This window comes from Eptatretus burgeri, chromosome 6 (genome assembly GCF_056783735.1).
Source record: "Eptatretus burgeri isolate ZD-2024b chromosome 6, Ebu_testis_v1, whole genome shotgun sequence".
NCBI classification, from domain to species: Eukaryota; Metazoa; Chordata; class Myxini; order Myxiniformes; family Myxinidae; genus Eptatretus; species Eptatretus burgeri.
Genome location: NC_140966.1, coordinates 109,018,810 through 109,041,384, shown reverse-complemented (window position 1 = coordinate 109,041,384; position 22,575 = coordinate 109,018,810). Strand labels below are relative to the sequence as shown.

At 47.3% G+C, this 22,575-nt stretch overlaps 1 protein-coding gene across 3 annotated transcripts in view; it reads left to right on the top strand.

Moving 5' to 3' along the window:
* RTTN (rotatin) overlaps positions 1-22,575 on the top strand; it is a 317,466-nt gene that overhangs the window by 93,838 nt on the left and 201,053 nt on the right. For all 3 annotated transcript variants that reach the window (XM_085886669.1, XM_085886670.1, XM_085886671.1), the window contains exons 11-16: positions 3,459-3,574; positions 4,195-4,359; positions 8,463-8,675; positions 8,781-8,893; positions 11,793-11,919; positions 16,775-16,900. In XM_085886669.1, the coding sequence (XP_085742795.1) occupies positions 3,459-3,574; positions 4,195-4,359; positions 8,463-8,675; positions 8,781-8,893; positions 11,793-11,919; positions 16,775-16,900 (860 nt within the window). The remainder of the gene's footprint in view (positions 1-3,458; positions 3,575-4,194; positions 4,360-8,462; positions 8,676-8,780; positions 8,894-11,792; positions 11,920-16,774; positions 16,901-22,575) is intronic.

Genomic DNA, 22,575 nt, shown 5'->3' with positions numbered 1-22,575 from the left:
CCATTTCTAACAAGTAGTCAGTGGGACCCTTTGTCAACTGTGGTGTTCACTGTGGAACAAAAATGAAAATCATGTCTTTGTGGTTTGAGACAAAATCCTACGTGCAGGTGCGCTGACGATACTGTCAGTATAACAATGTTCACACCCGTAATGGACATTCCATTGGGGGCATTCAGCATTTGTGGAGCACTTCCAAGCACAAGGAAGTGTGAAAAATCAAGATAAAAGCAACAGTGGCCTCCCACCAAGTGTTACCAAGGACCAAGGGAACATTGATCTTGTGAGAGATTCTGCTATTGAAAGTCCTAAGAAATGCCACCATCAGCGTTCCTGAGAACTGGCAATCTCAGCCTCATCTGTGTGGCACATTCTCACTTATGAACTCAAGCTTTACCCCTCCATCATATCAGTAAGGCATAAACTAAGTGAATGACATGGCAAGCTGAGTAACAATGTGTGATTGGTTCAGTTGACCGAATGGAAAGGTACTCAAATTGGATCAACTCATTGTGGTTCAATGATGAAGCACACTTCCGTTTGAATGGGGCTCTCAACAATAACAACAACATCCTCTGGGGTGCTGAGCCTCCTGAGGAGGTATCTGAGATGTCTCTCAAGGGCCCCAAGTCCACTTGCTTCTGTGCATTGAATGCCAGATGAGGTATGATGAGGTATTGGTTCAAGGAGGCCAATGGCAAGATGGTGACCATCAATGGTGAACGGTACAGAGGGGTCTTACGCCGATTCCACGCTGATCTCGCTCAACTACCGTCTCCAAACCAACTCGGACTTATATGGTTCATGCAGGACGGTGCCCCACCGCACACTGCAGGTGAATCTATCGACTTGATACAATTTCCAAGCAGTTGGTGGAGCATCAGCCTGGGCACAGCGTATGAGTGGGCGCCTTACAGCCAGGATTTGAATCCATTGGTACATGACTGGTGATGAAGGTTGTGGTCAAGTTTCATTAAAATTGTGTGTAGTTTCAGAGAAGAGAGCAAATAACTATTTTGGGGGGGTCAACCCCCTCCTCCCGTAGATCCCATTAATCAGCACAGATTGTGATGCAGACAATAACCTTAGTTAGACATCAGATATGAATGAAGCTTGTGGCCAAGTTTCATTAACATCGTGCGTTTGGTTCAAGCGATAATGACAGAAGTACTTACTGACTCACTGACTGACTCATTGACTCACTGACTCACCGATGGACACTGCTCAATCGCCAAAGCTCACCGAGCTAAAGTTCAGGTGAGCTAAAAATAAAACTATGACAAAGTCAACAAAGGGAGAAAACAAAACCACATGTTTGAAAACAACCCGAAAATATTCCACCACGAAGTAGGGAAACAAAAACAATGTATCAAATCCCCCTGAGAAAGAAATTTGAAAACTTCTGGAAAGGAATCTGAGGATGCAAAATAGCACAACAAAGAGGTAGATTGAATCTAAAACTTTGAGGAAAAATACACATCTAAAGGAAATGCCTCCTGTGATAGTTGATGAAGAGAATTTTTTTTTCAAAAAAATGCCAAAGGTTAAAAGCCCAGGTCCAGATGGAATTCAAAACTTCTGGCTAAAGCAACTCGATGCTCTCCACAATCACTATACTCGAGCATTCAACAGACTTATCTCAGGGGAGGATCCCTTGGATGAGTGGCTCACAGAAGGTAACACCTGCCTCATCCCAAAATCTGAAGAAACCAAACAACCTCACAAGTATAGACCAATAACATGTCTATCAACAACATGAAACTTCTGGTGGAAATCATCACAGAAATGATGTACCACCACCTAACACAAGAAGGCGGTGCAGAGACAGAACAGAAGGGATGCAAGAGAGAAGACTACGGAACAATAGACCACCCACTATGAAACAAGGCCATACTCAACAAGTTCAAATTGCGAACATACCCCATGGGAGTTCATTCGTACAACTCTCAGGTGAGCGATAGCACGGACGACAGATAGTTTTGAAATTTAAGATTTTCATCGCATCAGAAAAAATAATCAGAACACCTCACAAGAGTAAGGCTAGTTTCATATAATCATTTGTGACTTAATTTTGCGTTGGGCATCGCCCAGCGCATTTAATTTTTTTTTTTAAATAACAATTTTAAGAAAATGGGGCGAAAGGGCTATTTCTCAGCCAAAAGGGCCGGAATCGCACTTTGGGCTCAGTTAATGCCTGGGGAATGGTCTCAAGAATATACCTGTCAAGTTTGGTTCGGTTCCGTCCACTAATAGCTGAGAAATAACAATTTTAAGAAAATGGGCCAAAATGGGCCGTTCCTCATCCTGAAGGGCCGCAATCGTACTTTGGTTCAGTTAATGCCTGCGCATGTGTCTAGTATATGCCTGTCAATTTTCATCTAATTCTGTTCACGAATAATGGAGAAATAGACGTTCAAATGAACCGTACACAAGAAAAGAGAGAACGCGAGCGGCGCTTAGACCCCGTGGGGTGGAAGACCCCACGGGGGTCAATGGCTTTAAGAAAATGGAAGGACTGAGTCAATCGGACAGGTGTAGATTCTGCAAGATAGAAACAGAAAGCACGAGTCACCTCCAATCAGGTTGTAAAAAATGACTCCTTTCAGAACAGCTGTACATGTAAAGGCACAACAGAGTATGTAGAGTGTTCCACTGGCACATCTGCAAAAGTCTCAATATTCGGTTCCAGAAAACTCATGCAAACATGAACCAAAAGCGATCATGAAAAATGAGGAAGTAATGCTCTCAACGTATGACCTGATGATCAAATCGAACATGAACATAGAAAACAAAACACTGCGACTGTATATAGTAAGTATGGAGGTACAAAAAAAGAAAAGGTATTGCTAATTGATGTGTCAGTACCCAGCGATTTTAGCTGAAACAACACAGGAATCAAGAAAATGACCAAATATCAAGACCTCAAAAATTAAGTGACAAGAGCCTGGATGCTGAAGACCGCCAAAATTGTAGCAATGATTTTATTGGAGCAATGTGAATATTGAAGAAGAACCTCATGGAGATATTATAAACCATCCCTGGGAATAGTACTACAAACAACTGCAGTTGGAAGCTGTCCGGGTCTCTGTGCCGATCATCTAAAGAGCCCTCGGAGCAAAACTTTGAGAACAAGAAAACTTCACACCTTGGTCTATGAATCTACATCCCTTACTGAAACGGAGGCGGATGCTTCCAGACCTGGGAGGACTCCATTCCACCTTATGAAATCCGCATGCAGAGATAACAACCAATGACACGTGGTTCTCTTTTTAGTCATAAATGTCATCACAAGGTTCTTTTCTCATGTTGTGATGTTAGTTGTATCACTCACGTACTCCTCCATGTAGTAGGTCATGAGGTGCAAGATGATGTTGATGGTTGGTCACCTCTTGATCATTATTTTTGTCCTCTCCTTCCACTCGCCCCCACCCCTCACCCCCTCCACCCTCTACCTCCCACAGGATTCACGAGAGATTTCTTCATTGTGCTGGAGGTGATGCAAGTGGCGTCGGCTCTGCTGATAGAATCCCTTCGACCGACTGTATGGCAGGACGACACTATGACGGGCCGGGGCCTGGTGGGGATTGGAGTGTGATGCAACCTTGCTATTTTTGTCAGCATTTCTTAATGTTAACTTTTAGGATGTTGGTGTTTATTTAAGTTTGCTGGAATTCTAGTACCCACTCCCTTTGGTTGGTTTAACATCTCTCTGAAGCCATTTATGAAATGTTAGTAAAAGTATGCAATTCATGTGATCACAACAATTAATCCTTCATGATTCTCCTTAATATCCTGATTTGGTGAGTGGAAACACGTGTATCATGTTACGTTGTGTGCACACAATGAGACACACACACACACACACACACACACACACACACACACACACACACACACACACACACACACACACACACACACACACACACACACACACACACACACACACACACCTCATGTACCTTCCGATAACACACTGACTGAATTCATGTGCAGCTCTCCTTGCAAGTCATAACATTGTGTGAAGTTTGGAATTGCATTGATTTGATTTCATCAGAGATCATTGTTGTTGATTATTTAAGGGCAGACAAACCATGCAGTTAAGGGGGTTTATCGCCCCTGATCGTCATTCCTGCGACATCATTCACATGACATCACGTATCGTCATTCACGTGACATCGTAATGGTGTGTTCCAGGCAAGCCATTTGGCATCCAGCTTGGCCGTGCTCGCTGATCTGTTGATTCACCACTATGATGCTGCTGCAGGAATGGAGGCAAAGGGTGACCACCATAACCTGGCCTTTGTGGTCCTTAGTTTGAGCCTGCTGCACCTGCTGCAGGCCCTTGTTCCTCTCAATGAGGTACAGGGGTGTTTATTTCCCATTTGTTTGTGTGTGCCACAGAGTAACAGGTGATAATGCTGTGATGGTCACTTTGTAAATGACACGATGTTTGTGTTGAGACCTTGGCCGGGAAGGGATCGGAGGGAAGGTGTTGGGTGACACAATATCTCACGTTTTTCGCCATTTTCTCCAATTTTATCAAAAAAATAACGAACTAACTAACTGAGGAGTGCATGTTCATCGCCAATGAAGAGAATGTTTCAAAAGGGAAGAAGGAAAAACGTTACCTCCTCTTCTTGCACACAGTACCTTCAGCCTTTTGCCGAAATATCACTTCCCATGAGCCAGAATAAACACCGATTTAACACTATGAACACTGAATCATCAGGTCTGAGGGAACTTTCCTGCCACGCGAGTCAAAGTTCTCATCGATGTGACGAATTTTTAAACATTACTCGCTTTTGACACACCATCCAAGTCGAGTGGTTGGAGCTCGTGCGTTGATTACATTCACCAGCAAAGTACTCCAAGTCGAGAAAACTTTTCGGATATTTAATTTTCACTGTGATTGCGGTGACGATTCTCCCGCAAAGTTATCTAACCGCAAACGAAATGGCAGTCACACGGCTCCCTCACCAACCAACCCAACAGACAACACTGACTTCCCATTGGTATGTGATATGAGTACGAGTATATTTATGATGATAGCGAGCATGCCAATGCTGAAACACACACAAACTGGCCACACTTCAAGCAATAAAGTTGTTTCACAATGATCTTTTTACATCAACAGCATCATCAAACTGTACATTTGTATCGCCGAGAAGTCGACACATTGCTGCAGAACTTTACCGTTTCAAAATGATCCTGGTGCCACTTTCGGACATTTGCATCGCCGAGAAATCGACAAATTGCTGCATAGCTTTACCGTTTCAAAAGGTGCCACTTCCGTACATTTATAACTACGAGCAAGGTGCAAGATGTCGACAAGAACAGGCAAAAAATATTTTTTGCATAACATTCGAAACAAACTTTAAACATTCAAGATGACGTCATTTGTTTGCGCTGAGAAAATATGGAGCAGCGAAAAGCATCATGGGAGTTTTGTGCCAAAATATTTTGGAGAATTATAGCATCTGAATATTAACTAGCTTAATAAACTCAGGAGGTCATGCCACTCATTTTGCTGTGTCACATTCCACATCAGAAATCTCCAGTAGAACCACACACACACACACACACACACACCTTGTCCATTTATAGTGAATAGTTATACACTGTAACGGACAAGTTTCAGACCATAATCAGTTTCACAAAGATTCACAAAGGATATATATATATATATATATATATATATATATATATATATATATATATATATATATATATATATATATATATATATATATATATATATATATATATATATATATATATATTCTTTCTTTGTTTTTTTCATTGTGTCCATTGAGTAGCTGCCATGTCTAACGCGTGTTTGTAGCAGCTGTCATGTCTAACGCGTGTTTGTAGCAGCTGTCATGTCTAACGCGTGTTTGTAGCAGCTGTCATGTCTAACGCGTGTTTGAAGCAGCTGCCATGTCTAACGCGTGTTTGTCACCGAAGTGCGCTATTCATTGGCATCCATATTGTTCCATGGCAGTGGTGGCATTGTTAAAACGCGAACTTATCTTGCTGCAAAACTACTCTGTTAGTCGCCACCACAAAATAGACACACCACAAAGTTTTCTTGAATTACAGTGTCTGACCTTCCAGATGGGTGAATTTCCCCACTCCCCAAAAAGTTGTGGACGGATTTGGATACAACTTGGAAGATGAGTTAGGTGGGTGACAAGAACAAGCTGATGAGATTTTAAAGGTCTGGATCCAGATCCAGCTTATCAGTGGGATACAAAACAAACTGTACAGCCTGGTGGAGGGATGTGTTCCATTGAGTGCCGTTCCAGTTAGGATTGTAATACCCCATCACACCGGGAGCGGCACTGCATGATCCATGTTACCATAGACTACAGAGAGAATCTGGGTCCCCCCTTCACCCTGAACCCTGGGGGATATAAATTTTTTATCAGCTAAAACCTTCACGTGCAGATCCCGAGGACAACCAGCAGTTTGAAACTCATTCCGCCCAGGAATTTCAGAATGTAAAGAAGACGCAGACGCGACGCGCGGGCCCGCAGACGCAGACACGACGTGCGGGCCCGCAGACACAGACCCGACGCGTGGGCCCATAGACGCAGACGCGACGCACGGGCCCGCAGACGCAGACGCAGAAGCGACGCGCGAGCCCAGACTTCCACACGGTGTGCACTCCTCATTGTAGCGCAAAACGTTTGTCTCCCATCCAGCCCACATGGTGTATCTCCCCCTTCCCCGCAGTCGTCGGGATTAATATTGTTACGAATTCTGGCCCGCCCGGCGTGCGATCGGCCACGTAACTCGAATCGCGACCGCATCGTCCACCGGAATGGACAATTCTGTCGTGACCCTCCCGTAACAACGCCGGGAGCTAGTCACGGGTGGGTCTTTCGACCTGACCACAATCGTGCCAATTGGCCACCCGCGCAGGATAGGGTTGTTTTCCAAATTCGACCTACCTAAGTACCTGCGCGAGTAGTTAACTGGGCGATCGTACCTCGCCGCAGGCCGGCCGAGGACACGAACCGCTTAAGCGGTCCGTTCCGTGCTTCAGGGATAACCGAGCGGTGTTATCGCCGACCTCGACGGATGTGATTCTATTTACTGGGTGCTTCCACCCGTCTACCAATTCCTTCCGTGATGCAAGATGGCACTTTCAATGGGGAAAGAGACGATGAACGGGATACATTTCACACAAGGACATTTATTATAGCAAGCACATATTACACACACAACACAAGCAAGGAATCATGCATGTATTTACAAGCAAGGCAAATCGAAATGAAACACGGATACAGGCAAGAAAGCAATGAAAGCAATACCACCGACTATAATTATTAGTAATTTACAGGCACTTACACAGGTCTACTTATCGGGACACGGCGCCACAGCAGTCATACAAAAGCAAAGAAAAACCCTCTCATAGGCAATGGGGTAGACGGGGTTCGTAAACCTTTATGCCGTGGGCCGTGGATGACCGAATAGGCCCGTGAGACCGTGCTGGTTACCTGCCCCCTCGAGGGGCGACGGTCGGCGAGCCCTCTCTTGCACTCTCCTCTCGCGCGCGCCTCGACCACTGCTCGCAACCCTCACGACTTGGCGCCCAGAGGGAGAGACGAGCCTTCGACGATCCAGAGCCCACTTCGACGATCCAGAGCCCGAAGAGTCCAAACACGACGATCCAGAGCCCGACGAATCCAAACATGATGATCCAGGACCCGAAGAATCCAATCACAACGATCCAGAGCCCAAAGAATCCAATCACGACGATCCAGGGCGAAGAAGAGGAGAGCTCAAACTGACGATCCAGAGCGAAGAAGAGGAGCGCTCAAACACGACGTCCACCAAGAGAGAGAAGCACTCGAACCCGACAGAGAGAGAGGAAGAATCCAACACGATGATCCAGGCAGGAGAGAGGCGGAGCCCGCGTGCGGTCCGCCCTATATAGCGTGGGGCTCCGCCCCTTCGCTCCACCCCCTTTTTGGCTCCGCCTCTCCTCTCGTCCTTTCGAGAAGCTCCTCGAAAAGGGGTGTTTCCTCCTCACAGCTGCCTCACACCCCGTATCTACCAATCGCCAGCGAGCTCTCGCAGCCTCTCCCGTCAGCCCCGATGCTGCAAAAAGGCAGGAAAACTCTCGCGCCGTTGTAGGCCTTTCACGGGGCCTTCGTTTAAAGTCTTCGGACGGTCCAAAATAAGGATAGAACAGAAAAACGGCTATCTCAAAGAGTCGCAGCCCGGTGAATCACACAAATTCCCTTTAAACAACGGTGGGGAACTATCTACACATCAACTTAGCGTCATAACTGATCTAAAGACCCTTTATGGTGTATTGCAAATTTCTACAGCCGTAACAATATAAACATTGATCGTGAATGTAGTGCAGATACATTGGTATTTTGCAATTGAGAATTGTTGTTTGTGTTCAATTGTAAGTCACTGCAGTGAGCCTGAAGCCCTTTTTGTTGTAGGCAGCTTCAATTCTCCCAGAAGAAGTCTCCTCGGCTCTGTTGTTGATGGCCGTGGACGTCCCTTTGGCCCACGCATCCCCAGAAGCATCCATGTTAGCCTCGGTGTTTCTTGAGCGGGTCGGCGGAGAGCTACAGGCCGTTGCGAGCCGAGCAGCGGTGGTGAAAAGTTCGATGCAGTCCACATGTGCGTTTCTCCGTGAGAACGTGGCTCAGGTGAGTGCGTGGTGTTTTATCCTCGGTCTCCTGAATGCGAAAGTTTGATGACACCGCACGGCGCCCACTCCCCAACTCTGTGTCATTCACCCTGCTGAATGCCAGGACTCGGTGAAATTTTTGGAGCTGTTGGAGACAGTCAATCGTGGTCTGCCCGGCCTGCCATACCACCTGCATCTGCCGTTTGTCGACAAGTTTTTGAGTCTTTGCTCCACAATGTGAGTGAAAATGAGGTGTGCACACATCTTTCACGCAGTTTTCCATTTTGACCGAGCACTGTATACTTCATGGTTTGCTTGTTTTTTTTTTTTTTACGTTCCCAATTGTGGGGGAAAACACCAACCATACGTCACTATTTTGTGTGGAGGACAGGATAGTTAATTTTTTGCCTTTGGGGGTGGAGTGGGGAGTGTGGATCCTCTCTTTTCATTAACCCTAATCATAACCTTATCCTCTTCCTTGCACGTTACTCTTTGTGCTTCCTTCTGTCCTTTTGTGTTTCCTTCTCACATCGTTTCATGTTCCTTCATCCCCTGTTTGTTCTGTCCACCTGTATCTTCACTCTTATTTCATTGCCTTTTTACCTCCATCACCTCTATCATCTGCAATTGTACCGGACGGCATCGGTCACATGTCCTAAAAACTTGCTCTGTTGTTCTTGCACATCATATTGCTGCTTTTGTCACTGTACCATTTGTGCTTGGTCATCTTCCATCTGCTTTGAAGTCCAACACAATCATCGCATTAAATAAACAAGGAAAAGAGCAATCAGAGATTGCAGACCCTCACCAGGACATGTTTTGTGTGGTGTTCGTGTAGTTTCGTGTGCTGTTTGTGTACTGGTGTGTTACATCATTAAGAGACGTAACTAGAACTTCCATTTTCTAACTGCTGGCAGTGATGACTCGGATTTACACCAGGTCACTATTCTGGACATGATGCTTCGACTCTCCCAAGAATGGATGGAGGCCTTCAATATCACACATGAGATCAGGGCCTTCTCTCTGGACAAATTTCGTGCATTCAATATTCTGGCACCCCGCCCTGCGGTCCAAACTCTGCCTGTGGCATCCGAGGCCAACTCCACACATGACTTACTGATTTCCTCGATTCTCGTAACCAATGTGTGGCACTCAACAGGATCCTTTCAGCTCTCCCTGTCCAGGCAGGTGTTTCCCAAGGCAGTGTTATGTGTCTCGTCCTATTCCTAATCTTCATCAGCAATCTCTCTGACTCTGGAAAATCCCCTTTATCTCTTTGCTGATAACTGCACCCTCTGCCATAATATCCCCCACACTTCAAATAGGCAAAAAAGCAGCCTCATCCCTCTCTGCAGACCTTGAGGGAATCCCAAGTTGGTCAAACAATTGAAATATGTTTTTCAATCCTAATAAATCTCACTCTCAGTCTGTGTCTCTTCCACTCAGGGCCATCTGGCAAACCCACCCATCTACTTTTAACAATCCTCTTCAAGAAGTCCAGTCACTTAAACTCTTGGGTGTCACAATCGGCCACCATCTTTCTTGGGAAAACCACATTGCTAAGTTGGTTTCCAAAGTCATTTGCTGACTGGCCATCCTCTGTCATGCAAAATACTTCCTTGGCACACCTGAACTCTTATCCACCTTCAAGGCTTTCATCCACAGCTTGATGGGGTACTGCTCCCCTCTGAGCTAGCTCTCCTCTCCCTCTCCCCTCTCCCCTGCCTCACATCGTGCTCAACTTGACACCATGGAAACCAAGGCTTTCAAGATAATTGGAATCTCCCGTGTTGAAGCTGAGTCTATGGGCTTATCACTAACCCTCACAGAGGAGGACTGTGGTCTTTCTTTCTTCCACTGCCTCCTACCTGGTCTTGCACCATATGCTGTTTTTGTGCTTTGTCCCCCCAGGTTTTTGAAAGGGTGCATGGTGTCCATCATCAACCCACTTTTGGTAAAACTATCTAAATCCAGGATCACTGCTCAGCTCCACTCATTCGTTCCTTTTTTCTCCCGCCTGTGGAATCAACTTCCTTATTCTCTTCAATCTCATTCTTCCCTCCAGGTCTTTAAGACAGTTGTTCAGCACCATCTCAGATCATTCCCAATCCAAAACCATGATCTTTTATACCCCCGTTTACTCTCCCCAAGCCAACGTTCCAATTTTCCTGTTTTCATTCCTGAGAGTTTGCTTCTGTGTCAATCCTGTCCACCTCCTGTTTCCTCCCTGTGTCCTCATTCTACCTTGTATCCCTTATCTTAGAGGTCTCTCTGTGTTTTGTTCATCAACCTTTTGTTCCCCCCCCCTTCCCTATTGTTTGTTTGCCCCATCTCCTGTTTATTTTGTTCTGTTGTGTCCTAACCCATTCTATGTTCTAGCTCCTCCACGAGCCTTGACGATGTATTAAAAGAAAAAAGAATCTCCTCGCTCTTCCATGAACTTCGCTCTTGCAAAAACATTCCGTACATATTTGTCCATTGTCCACTAATGTCGTTGTATTCGCTTGTTGGTGTCTCTTATTGTCTTTGTCCTACCTTGACTTTTCAAACAAAATAGATAAAAGAATTGTCGATCGCATGTCCCTCACCATTTCTTCCTTGGAAGAACCGTATGGATATAAAGCTCATTTCTCGATGGGGTTTGTCGTCTCACCACTGATCCCCTGAACCCGAACCCACCCCAAAATGGCTTTCGGATTATAAGGTGACTTGTACCGAGCCGTCCTGAATGCTGCTATACATGGCAGGATATCGTTTCCATCATTTATTCTTCCATTAACATATGTTGTTTCTCTTATTATATGCTCTCCTCATTCACCATTGATGTCTTTATCTCTGCCATTTGGTGAGATTTGGCTTGGCACAGCATGGTTCATTTTTCGATACGACTAATGGTAAAGCTCCATCATGAGCAGTCATTGCTCGTTTTTAAATGTTTCTCAGTTTCCCGTCATCCCGAGGCCTTGTTGAGTTTGCGAATGGCACACAATGTACTTTAACATATCTCTCACATTTTAAACACCTTTCTACCTATCATGTTCCATATTGGAGTACAAATCTTGATAACCTTGTCTAATAGCTATGATTGTGGCACTGTGGTATTCTTCTAGTGGTGGCCTTTGTGTGCGATTGACAGCTACCACCTTTATGATGCCAATGTGCTGGCGCAGCACGAGAGCCGCCGATTGCTCCTCATGTTGCTCTCGCACCCCACTGACACTGTGCGTGCCCGGACATACCGTCGCTGCCTACTCGCCATTAAGGTAAGTGAGTGGAGGCGGGGGGGGGCGTGGACAGGGGGGAGGGAGTTTTGGAGGAGGTAAGGGTGAGGGGAGGTGGAGGGAAGGCAGCATAATGGGAAGAGAATGCGGTGTGAAGGGAAGGGAAGGGAAAGCTGCATGAGGGGAAGGGGAAGGTTAGGTTAGGTATGGGAGCATGCAGCAGAGCAGCGCATTGCTGTATCCACTTTCTGTCGGTGCTCTAGGGGCCTCCGTCTGGCCACCCCCCAAGCAGATGTCTGGCCCATCCTCATCTCCTTAAGATGCCAATTGACCTGCTGCAACCACGAAGCATGTGGTCGTCCTGTTGCCCTTCACCACTCATGAAGCTTCCTCACTGTCAGAATCTTGTGAGCAGGATCAGCGTCAGGAAATCGAGCCACATGTCCATACAGCTGCAGCTAATGCTCATAGACTATACAGGTAACAAATCTCATCTAAGTCTCTCTTAGCAACCGCTAGTTGGACACAAAGTCTGACCAGCGGTAGCCAAGGATTCTCCGAAGAGATCTGGTACCAAAGGAGTTAAGTCTTCGTCTCAGGTCCTTTGTCAGAGTCCACGTCTCACATCCGTAGAGCAAGACTGGAAGCAGCAAGGACCTGAGGACTCAGACTTATGTCCTCCTGCTTAGGTACTGACAGTGTCACACCCCATGATCCAGTGAATCCATGATTCCCCAGGCCCGATCCAGACGTCTATTGGCCTCCAGCTCACAACCTGTGGAGCCATGAATATCACTGTCAAGGAAAGTGAATCTCTCCATGACCTCAACAATCTTACCACAAACAGCTCCAGACAAGACGGCAGCATCCAAGAGGTTACTGAAAGCCTGGATCTTTGGGGGGTTTTTTTGTGTACTTTCATCCGCATCCGCAGCCTGATGGAGTACTGTTCTCCCTTCTGGGCTGGTGCTCCCACCTCACACCCTTCTTGGCTTTATGCTGCTGTGGAAACCAAAGCATTTCGGATCATTGGTATCTCCCGTGATGAAGCTGAGTTTTGGGTCTCTCACTCTCTCACTGCAGACAGTTTGCTGGTCTTTCTGTCTTCTACCATCTACTTGCAGCCTTGCCCCCCCCCAATGCTCTGTCTGTGATCTATCCCCCCATATTTCCGCAAGGTGCTCAAGATCCACCAGCAAACCCTCCTGGTGAAACTACCAAAATTGAGAATCACTGCTCACCTTCACTCTTTCATTCCTCTTTCTCCTACTTCGGGAAAAAAAACTCCCACACTATCTTCAATCCCACACTTCCCTTCAGGTCTTCAAAACAGCTGTTCACCACCATCTCCTTTCTTCCCCCATACAAAACCATAATCTTTTCTACCCCCGTTAATCCACCTGAAACCTACCTCCTTCAAATTCCCTCCTTTCCTTCCTGAAAGTCCCTGGACTGTCCATCTTGTTTACCCCGTGTACCCCATGCCATCCCTCTCCCTTCCACAGATCTCTTCATGACTCTGTTCCCCACTGTTTTGCACTTCCCTCTCCTGCCACTCGTCTCCTGGAAACTCATAGTCCCAGAGGCACCGATTCCTCATGCATTGCCTCGAGGGCCCCCACAAGGACTTCCATTGTTTCCACAAGGATGACTACATCATCTGTGAAATCAAGATCAGAGATCTTGACATTCCCAAGCGATGCACCGCAGCTTTATCTCTCCGATATCTTCCCCAAAATCCAGTCCATGCCAGTGTTGAAGAGTGTGGGGGCCAATACACAACCCTGACAATCTCCAGTAACAACTGGAAATCAGTTGGAGATGGAACCACCACCCCTTACAGCACTCTCTGCACCAGAGTATAGTTCAGAAATCAGATCAATTAACTTTGGTGGCACCCCATGTCGACCAAGAATCCTCCAGAGGGAATCCCGATTCACTGAATCAAACGCTTTGCAGCGGTCAACATAGGCTGCAAGCAGCCCCTGCCGAAACTCTCATCTGCATTCGGTGAGGACCCGGAGAGCAAGGATACGGTCAATCGTTGACCTCTTTGGTGCAAAGCCTGACTGCTCTGGGTGCTGGTGCTCAGGCAGATGGTGGTGAACCCTTTGAAGAATTATCCTCGCAAAGACCTTGCCCAGCACGGAGAGCAGCGTCACTCCTCGGTTGTTGTTGCAGTCTTAGCGATCACCCTTCCCTTTCCAGAGAGTGACAATGAGGTCCCTTTTCCAGTCAGTTGGGATGATGCCTGTGCTCCAAACAGAGCACAGAACCGCATGCCATGATACCATTACAGCATTTCCACCAGCCTTGAGAAGTTCAGCATGGAGGCCCACAGATCCCTGGGGCTTTGCCCCCTTTCAACTGGTTCACTGCAGCCTGTTTCTCCACAAATGAAGGGGGGGGGTCACAGTTGATTAGAGGGTCAGTACTGGTTTAGTTATAACCCTGACATCAAAGTCAACAGCTCGTGGGTCAGCCTGGTACAGCCACTCAAAGTAACTGGCGCAGTGGGCCTTCACTTTGGATGCCTCTGTCAAGAGTGCACCACCCTCTGCTCTAACAGCAGCACACCCAGGGACGGGCTTGGAGGAACACAATGCACTAATTCCTCTATAAGCAGGACGAGATGATAGGGAAGACAGCACAGGGGGAAGGGAAGGCAGCACAAGGGGAGGGGAAGGCAGCGTGAGTGGCGGGGAATGGAAGGGTGATAAAATGTGCTCAAACAGCAACATTTTCTTCTCAACCGCCAGGTTCTATATATAACCGGGTGGGAACATTTAAAACCCACACTATCTACCTGGCAAAGACCTTCCTGCATGCTTGCACATGCAGTGACTTTTGCACCTCTTTGGTTGGCTCACTCTGAATCTGATTCCTACACCCTACAGTCCATTGAGTAGAGGTGGAGGAGTGGGGGAGCAGGGGGAGAGGAAGGGTTGAAGAAAGAGGGAGGGAGAGTCGTGGGAGAGATAGGGAGGGAAAGGGGTGGGAGAGATTGGGAGGGAAAGGGGTGGGAGAGATTGGGAGGGAGAGATAGGGAGGGGAAGGGGTGGGAGAGATTGGGAGGGAAAGGGTGGGAGACATTTGGAGGGAGAGATTGGGTGGGAAAGATTGGGAGGGAGAGGGGTGTGAGAGATTGGGAGGGAGAGGGGTGGGAGAGATGGAGAGGGGAGGGGAGAATGCAGAGTTGGAGGGGGGGGAGACGTGGGAGGGATTCCAGCAGATGTGATGGCCAGTTTTACGTCCATCTGAGAGACATGACACATTGATGAATTACCCTGTCTGTGAAACACCGGATGACAGTTTAAAGCTGGGTCAGGATTCAAACCCAGGCTATACAGCTGAGAGCGAGTGTTCGTACCTCTGGGCTGTCTTGCGATTGATGTGATGTGGCGATTCATTGCTTTGTAACTGAAAACATTCTTTACTCATTATAATCATCCAATTTGTTTTGCCTTCTTAATGCTGGAGATGTCCACATGGCCAACCACGCCATGGTAACGCCATGGAAGCTTGTTGAGATTGAAGCTTGAAGAGCATTCCAAGGAAGCATGACAACTACATGGTTGAATATACTTTTAGAAACGAAACATTTAATTTTTGATACGTATTTATCTTTGCTGAATTGTCAGGTCGTATAATGAAAGGAGATTGTACAAAAAAGGGAAACATGGTGTAAAATAACATTGCACATTTTCAATGAGCCACTGACCATCTGATGCACCACAGAACAACATGGGGCCAGCGCAGGCGAGTGGCTCCTGAACTTTGTTCAAGTCGATCAATATGCAGTATTCAGTGACAGAGCGAATATTGGAGAGCACTCGCCAAGTGGCTTAAACACTCAATGAAGCACTCCAACGAAATGGTGGATAAGGAAGAGTTGGCTTGGCAAGCGATTATATCGATCTCCGATCGTCACATTGAACACCTCATGGAGATTCCCAAAATATTAAACTATGTCCGAATTAGACAAATGAACACTTTTTCTTAGCAGTCGGAACTGCCGCTAGGTTCAACTCTGGAGCTTAATTTTTGTAATTTGGCTTAGTTTAAGAGATTCTCGAGGTTATGGCATGTGTGGAAATGAAAGAAAGCCATGAACGCTGGCATCTCCGGGCGTTTATAAACATTGCAACGTATGCAGCGATTTGTAGTTTTGATGATCAGGCATTCCATGATTGAAGTGAGGAAAATGAAAAGAAAACTTTATCGTTAAGAAATCATTGCGGCCTGTTCCAAGCCAAGGCATTGCTGAGCAGGCCAAAAAAAAAATGGTGGCTTCAGACTCTTGGGAGCTGGCATAGGGCTGACCAAGATGGTGCGTCGCCATCTTGGTCAGGCTCATTTTGCTTTTTCTTGATGAGCACCCTTAAATTATCTTAAAAAGGGGTTTTTATATCTACCCAAACACCCAATTTTCATACATGCACCACCTTGAGTTCCCTTAGTAGGCATGCAAAATTTTGGGCCGCTAGGTTTCATGATTTTGTAGTTATGGAGGAGACGGACTGATGGATGGACACAAACTGACATTTATTATTATATATTGCTCGCACCATCTCACCGTTATTGGGTACAGAGCTTTTGGACGTGGCATACTCACCGATTTGCCATGTGATCGGCGAGCCCCTCAGGACATTTGTCTCTCTTTGCCATCGTGTTCATTTATCTGCCATTGTTGATGCCTTTTGCCATGGTAAATGCAACTATACTGCCCACCTGCCACAGTGTAAGCTGCAGATTCACCATAGTTTGCTGGGTAAAGTGCAGACTAAACTTAAGACTTGAAATGCTTATTGTTGCTCAGTTTATTTTTTTGGTTTTTATCAGCATCCGCTGTGAGTTTGATATGCTTCACAAGTGAAACTTAGTTGTTGATGCACAGGGATCGCTTGGAATCCATAACGTGATGAGGCCCTTCTCCATGACCTGCCGCCTCATTCTCTTTCTGTTGGAAAATCACCTGCTGTACGAAGTTTTTGCCTTTGGGATACAAGATGCATACAATGAGGTTTGGTCACGCATGTTCCACACTTATCTGTTGTCTTTGGATTTAACATTCTCCTCAGTTAATCAGAGAAGGGGATGGATAAGTTCTCTCCATAATCTGGTGGACAAATTCATTTGTACACTGAAGAAATTACAAACAGGATTGCAAAATGTGATGCACGTGTGATAGAGGATGTCATGTCACAACATACATATTCTAATTAATATATAGAACCTTCTTTTGCATGAGTTTGTGATTCGTCATAATACTCTAATTGATATACAATCCAATTATCAATGAACAGGAAATAAACATCACAAGTGTATGTGGAAAAATTATGGGCCCAGATTGGGAATCTTTCCCAGGTCCTCTGCAAAATCTGTTTCTGTTCATTGATTATAACTGCATGACTACGCCCCCACTGTGGTAATTACTAGTGCTGAGCCGGTGGGTCGCCCAGATCGCTCAGATGGCAGAGCACTGGAACGGTTTTCCAGAGGAACTGGGTTCGATTCCCTGTCTGGGCCCATAATTTCTCTACATATACTTAAAATAATATATTGTGACGTTCACGGGACTTGAACGGTCCCACCAACGTAGAATGAGCCGAAACGATGGAGGCGGTTTATTTTTTATAACGGTTTTGTTAAGGCGGTTTTTAACGGTTTTTAACGGTTTTTAAGGCGGTTATAAGGCGGTTTATAACGGTATAATGGCGGTTTTAATCGCTCTCCAGCAAACGGGATGAGGAAGGTGGCACGAATCGCTTTTCACTGAGTTAATAATGTTTATTTTTCTAACAAGAACGATAATGAGACTCGGCAAGAGGAGGGATCCGTTGGCGATTCGACGAAAGGTGGGGTGGATTCGGGCGTGGGGGAAAACACTAACAATTCCAATGGATATACAAATCTCAAACCCTCCAAGGCGCCAGGTACACACACGCACACACACACACACACACACACACACACACACACACACACACACACACACACACACACACACACACACACACACACACACACACACACACACACACACACACAACGTAGCAGGTGGTTAGGCTTGGTCGTGGTGTCGACGCAAAAGTCACTGGATTGGTGTCGGACGAGCTGGAATTGTGCCTGTCAGGGGCAGGAGACACGGTGGTGCAGCGGTTCCGTCAACCCTTCCACGCAGAACCGCGGCTCCCGGCCTGTGAGCTCCAACCAGCCACCGTGGTGTTGTTCCTGGTGGTGTCGACCTCCTGGTGTAGGCCGAAGACCGCTCACAGCCGCCAGGGAGCCAGTTCTAGCGCCAAGATGCGAGCAGGAGAGGGAGGCTGGTCTGCCCACTGTTCGGTCACGTACTCAGAGCCAGCAGAACTCGAGAGCCAACCGAGGTGAGGCACGAGGCACAGCAAGACCACGAGACACGACAAATCCACGACTCGACGAGAGCTTTTCTTTCTTGCTCCTCTCCTTCCAACCAGATCGCTTTTATACTCCAGAGTCCTCGTCACTTCCAATGGAGCCCTTTTATTGGCCCCCTGCCTGTCACCTTCCGCCAATCGTCATCCAGGGGGCGGAGCCATCATCAGCACCGTTCTGACACGTCATGGCAAGCCTACAGGGAATACTCAAAGGGAATACGCATAAACACTTACCCTAACCCATCTCCCTATCTCATTACGTGACAATTATCATTTCCCCCTTAAAGAAATGGACATTTATTCGAAAGTTTATCACCACTGAATTGCTACTTATTACATCGAAATCCTGGTACAACTCGAACAGCATGGCATACCTAATTAAACATCCTAATTACCCTTTGAATGCATACTCCCCCCCAGACATAACACTGCCCTCTCCTCTGGTACCGCAGCTCCTGCAAGGTATAACACAGGTGCTACCGTACCAGCCTTAACACTTACTGACTCACACCTATTTAACCTAACAAAATAAAGTAGGAGGGGGAATGGGCAGCGAGCTGCAGATAACTTACCTATCCTGCTTAACGTACTACCCCCTTATGGCCTTATCCTCACCTAAACAATCATTCATCTTTTTATTTTTATTTTATTTAATCACATGAGAGCACTGAGTGAAGTTGCACTCCATCCTCTGGATTATCGCTCCTGTCCAACACTCTTCCAGTGATCTGGGGAGGGGAAACAAAAGGTTCCACAAAAACACAACACTTATACTTTACATTCCTACTCTAAGCCTTAACGACACTATTCACGGGATATTTACTCGCGACCGCGTCCCCCAGTGGATGCTAATAGACCCAGCATTACCTGGGGAGCCAATTTTCAAATTTGCCTCACTCTAAAAGTATGCGGACATCATGCCCTTGCTGCACGTTTCAAGTTGTGTGGGATCGAGTGGGACTCACACATCTTCACAACACTCACACCATGGTCATCATCACATTTCTAGGTCATGGTCCCCATTTCAATGATTGCAGGCTGAATCCCATCATGGCCGTGGGGTGGGTTATCACAAGATGATGGGGGCATCTCAGGTGCAACCATGCCCACAGGTAAGCTTTCGTTCAACCCGGACGTTTCTCCGCCCCCGCTCCCTTTGATTCCCACCCCCCTGGTGGCCATCAGCTCTATCCCTGTACAACACACTGGAAGGGGTCTCACTGGCTCCTCTGGCCTTCCTGGGTCGCCAGGGTCCTACCGCCTTGGTTGCCCAACCAAACCCTCTTCCAGTTGCCTACAGACACTGTCACCATCAGCCACCAGGGGCGAGTCTCCTTGAAGGGGTCGCAATTCCCGCTCAACGTGAGCCTCGGCAATCCCTGTAGACAAGCACATCATCCCCACCCACAAAACCCACATGACTCCCCCACCCCATCGGCCTTCCATGTGACACCTGCATTTCTAACACTTCACCGACCATGACCTTCCCAGTTACCACACCATGTCCAATAAATAAAATCAATGTGTGCACCATACATTTCACTTCTTAACTTAAAACAACTCGCACAGCACTTCTCCTCACCCGATCCACGCACCAGCCATTGGACAGCCACTCGTGCCCGCTTTGTTACCAATTACCCACTGTCCCTATTGTCACTCTAAAACCCAGCAGAACTTACAAACCCATGCAAATTTCCCCACAATTCACTATTTTCACCAAAGGAGGGCACTTCACCACAATCTCACCAGCTGAGCATGGCCCTGCATGCTCAGGCCGGCTAGTCTCCCCGACCCCCGACAGTGATCTCCGGACTCGATCTAGGTAAGGGCACCTCGGATAGACCTGGTGGTTCAGCAGGAGGATTCATCCTCTGAAGCATTTGGGTAATGCTCATTTCTCTCAGCACCCCTTCCTGATCCCGAATCTCCACCTGTCGGACAGTCACCGATGGCCTCTCGGGCACCCGACCCGGCCAACTCCACGAGGCCAGCCTGGCCGTGCACTCGGCCGCTCGGGGAACGGTGGGTGGATCCTGTAACTACACTAGCACTCGGACTTCAGGGTCCGGAAGAGCAGCTAAAAATTTCTCTAGTGCCAGTCTGTCCCACATCTCCACTGTTAGGTCCCGATACGCGATCCTATCTGATTGGTAAATGTCCTGTGCCAGCTCCTGCACTGTCTCGCCTGACTTTAATCTGCGGTGCTGGAGCTGGGCCCGCACCAGATCACAGTTTGCTGCGAACCCAAACCGACGGCTCAACGCCTCGCAAATGTGGGAGCTGGTCAACATCCCCTCCGCGATCACGTTTAACACATCTGCGGATGGTCCCCGCAATGTTGCCACCAAATTCCCTGTACGTTCCCGCTCATTCCACCCATTTAGTCGGGAAATACACTCAAATTGCGTCAGAAAAGCTTCAAGGCTCCCTGACCTGTCAAAATTTACCAGGGAGATCACCTTCCCGGTGGCCCGCTTCCCCGTTTCTCCCTTGTCCGAATCCAGCCCAGGGATCAAACATCCTTGTGGCTGCGTATCCAATTTCGGAGCCCTCTGTGGCCAAAGATGTTTTGTGGTGAGGGTCTCATGGTTCAATTTTTCCTCCTGTTCCAAACGTTGAATGGACCGATTCACCTCTTCCCGCAGGATCTTCTGGGCCCGCACAACCTCCTCCAAGGCTCCGTCGCGAGTCTGTAGCTGCTCCTCAACCAACCCGGACACTCTACTTACAAAACACGGCTCTACCAGGCCTTTACCTAAGTCTCCCTTTTGGCTCATAATTTTATCTTGTTCGTCCAAACGAGCCTCCAATCCTTTTACCTCCTCCGCCAAATTCATCCCTTGCTTCCTCAGCTCTCCCCACTCTTCTACTTGCAGCTGCATAAGAGCATCCACACAGGCACGATGACGTTCCAGGCCTTCATCCACTTTATCAACTCGAATGCTCGTTGGATGAATTTTATCTACCAATGTTTTCCGTTTACTTTCCCCCTCCAATGTAATTTCTACCTTTGTTTCCTCCAATCTATCCTCAAATTTACTTTGTATTTCCCCCAATTTAACATCCACACACTCCTGCATCTCAGTTTTCATTTCCTCCATCTTTTCCCCTAATTCATCCCTCTTTAAATCAATCCGTGCACCCAACTGTTGCCCCATTACGCCCAATTGATCTGTCATTTCTGCCCCCTGTGTCACGAATTGATTTGCCATTTGTGCTGTTATTTCTGCCCTCTGTGTCACGAATTGATTTGCCATTTGTGCTGTCATGTCCCCTATTAAACTTTCCAACATTGTCTGGATCAACATCCCGCTCGTTTCCGGCGCTGCCGGCTCCGTTACGGGCGATGAAGCACGGTCCACGCTCGGAATGGGGGAGGTTCCGATCCTACCCCCTCTCTCCCTTCTTCCCCCGACTCGCTGCCGGACACGTGTTCTTCCTCCTCAAACATCTGCACATCCGCCATGGTGCAGAAGTCCCGTTTGCCGCCAATTAAATTTAATTTGAAAAATCGCGGCAAAATTTTCCCGTGCTCGCGCGCTTTTCTGAAGTAATTTTATATTCCAATTCGTGGCGAGATTTTATTCTTGGCATATTCTCCCGATACCAAATTTAATTTCGAGGGGTTCGAATATCCCACTTCTGACACCAATGTGACGTTTACGGGACTTGAATGGTCCCGCCAACATAGAATGAGCTGAAACGATGGAGGCGGTTTATTTTTTTGTAACCCAAGGATGGTGGTTTTCATTGCTCTCCAGCAAACGGGACGAGGAAGGTGGCACGAGTCGCTTTTCACTGAGTTAATGATGTTTATTTTTCTAACAAGAACGATAATAAGACTCAGCAAGAGGAGGGATCCGTGGGCGATTTGACGAAAGGTGGGGTGGATTCGGGCGTGGGGGAAAACACAAACAATTCCAATGGATATACAAATCTCAAACCCTCAAAGGCGCCAGGTGCACGCACACACACACATACACACACACACACACACACACACACACACACACACACACACACACACACACACACACACACACACACACACACACACACACACAACGTAGCTTGTGGTCAGGCTTGCCCGTGGTGTCGACGCAAAAGTCACTGGATTGGTGCCGGACGAGCTGGAATTGCGCCCGTCAGGGGCAGAAGACACGGTGGTGCAGTGGTTCCGTCAAACCTTCCGCGCAGAATCGCGGTTCCCGGCCTGTGAGCTCCAACCAGCCGCCGCGGTGTTGTTCCTGGTGGTGTCGACCTCCTGGTGTAGGCCCAAGAC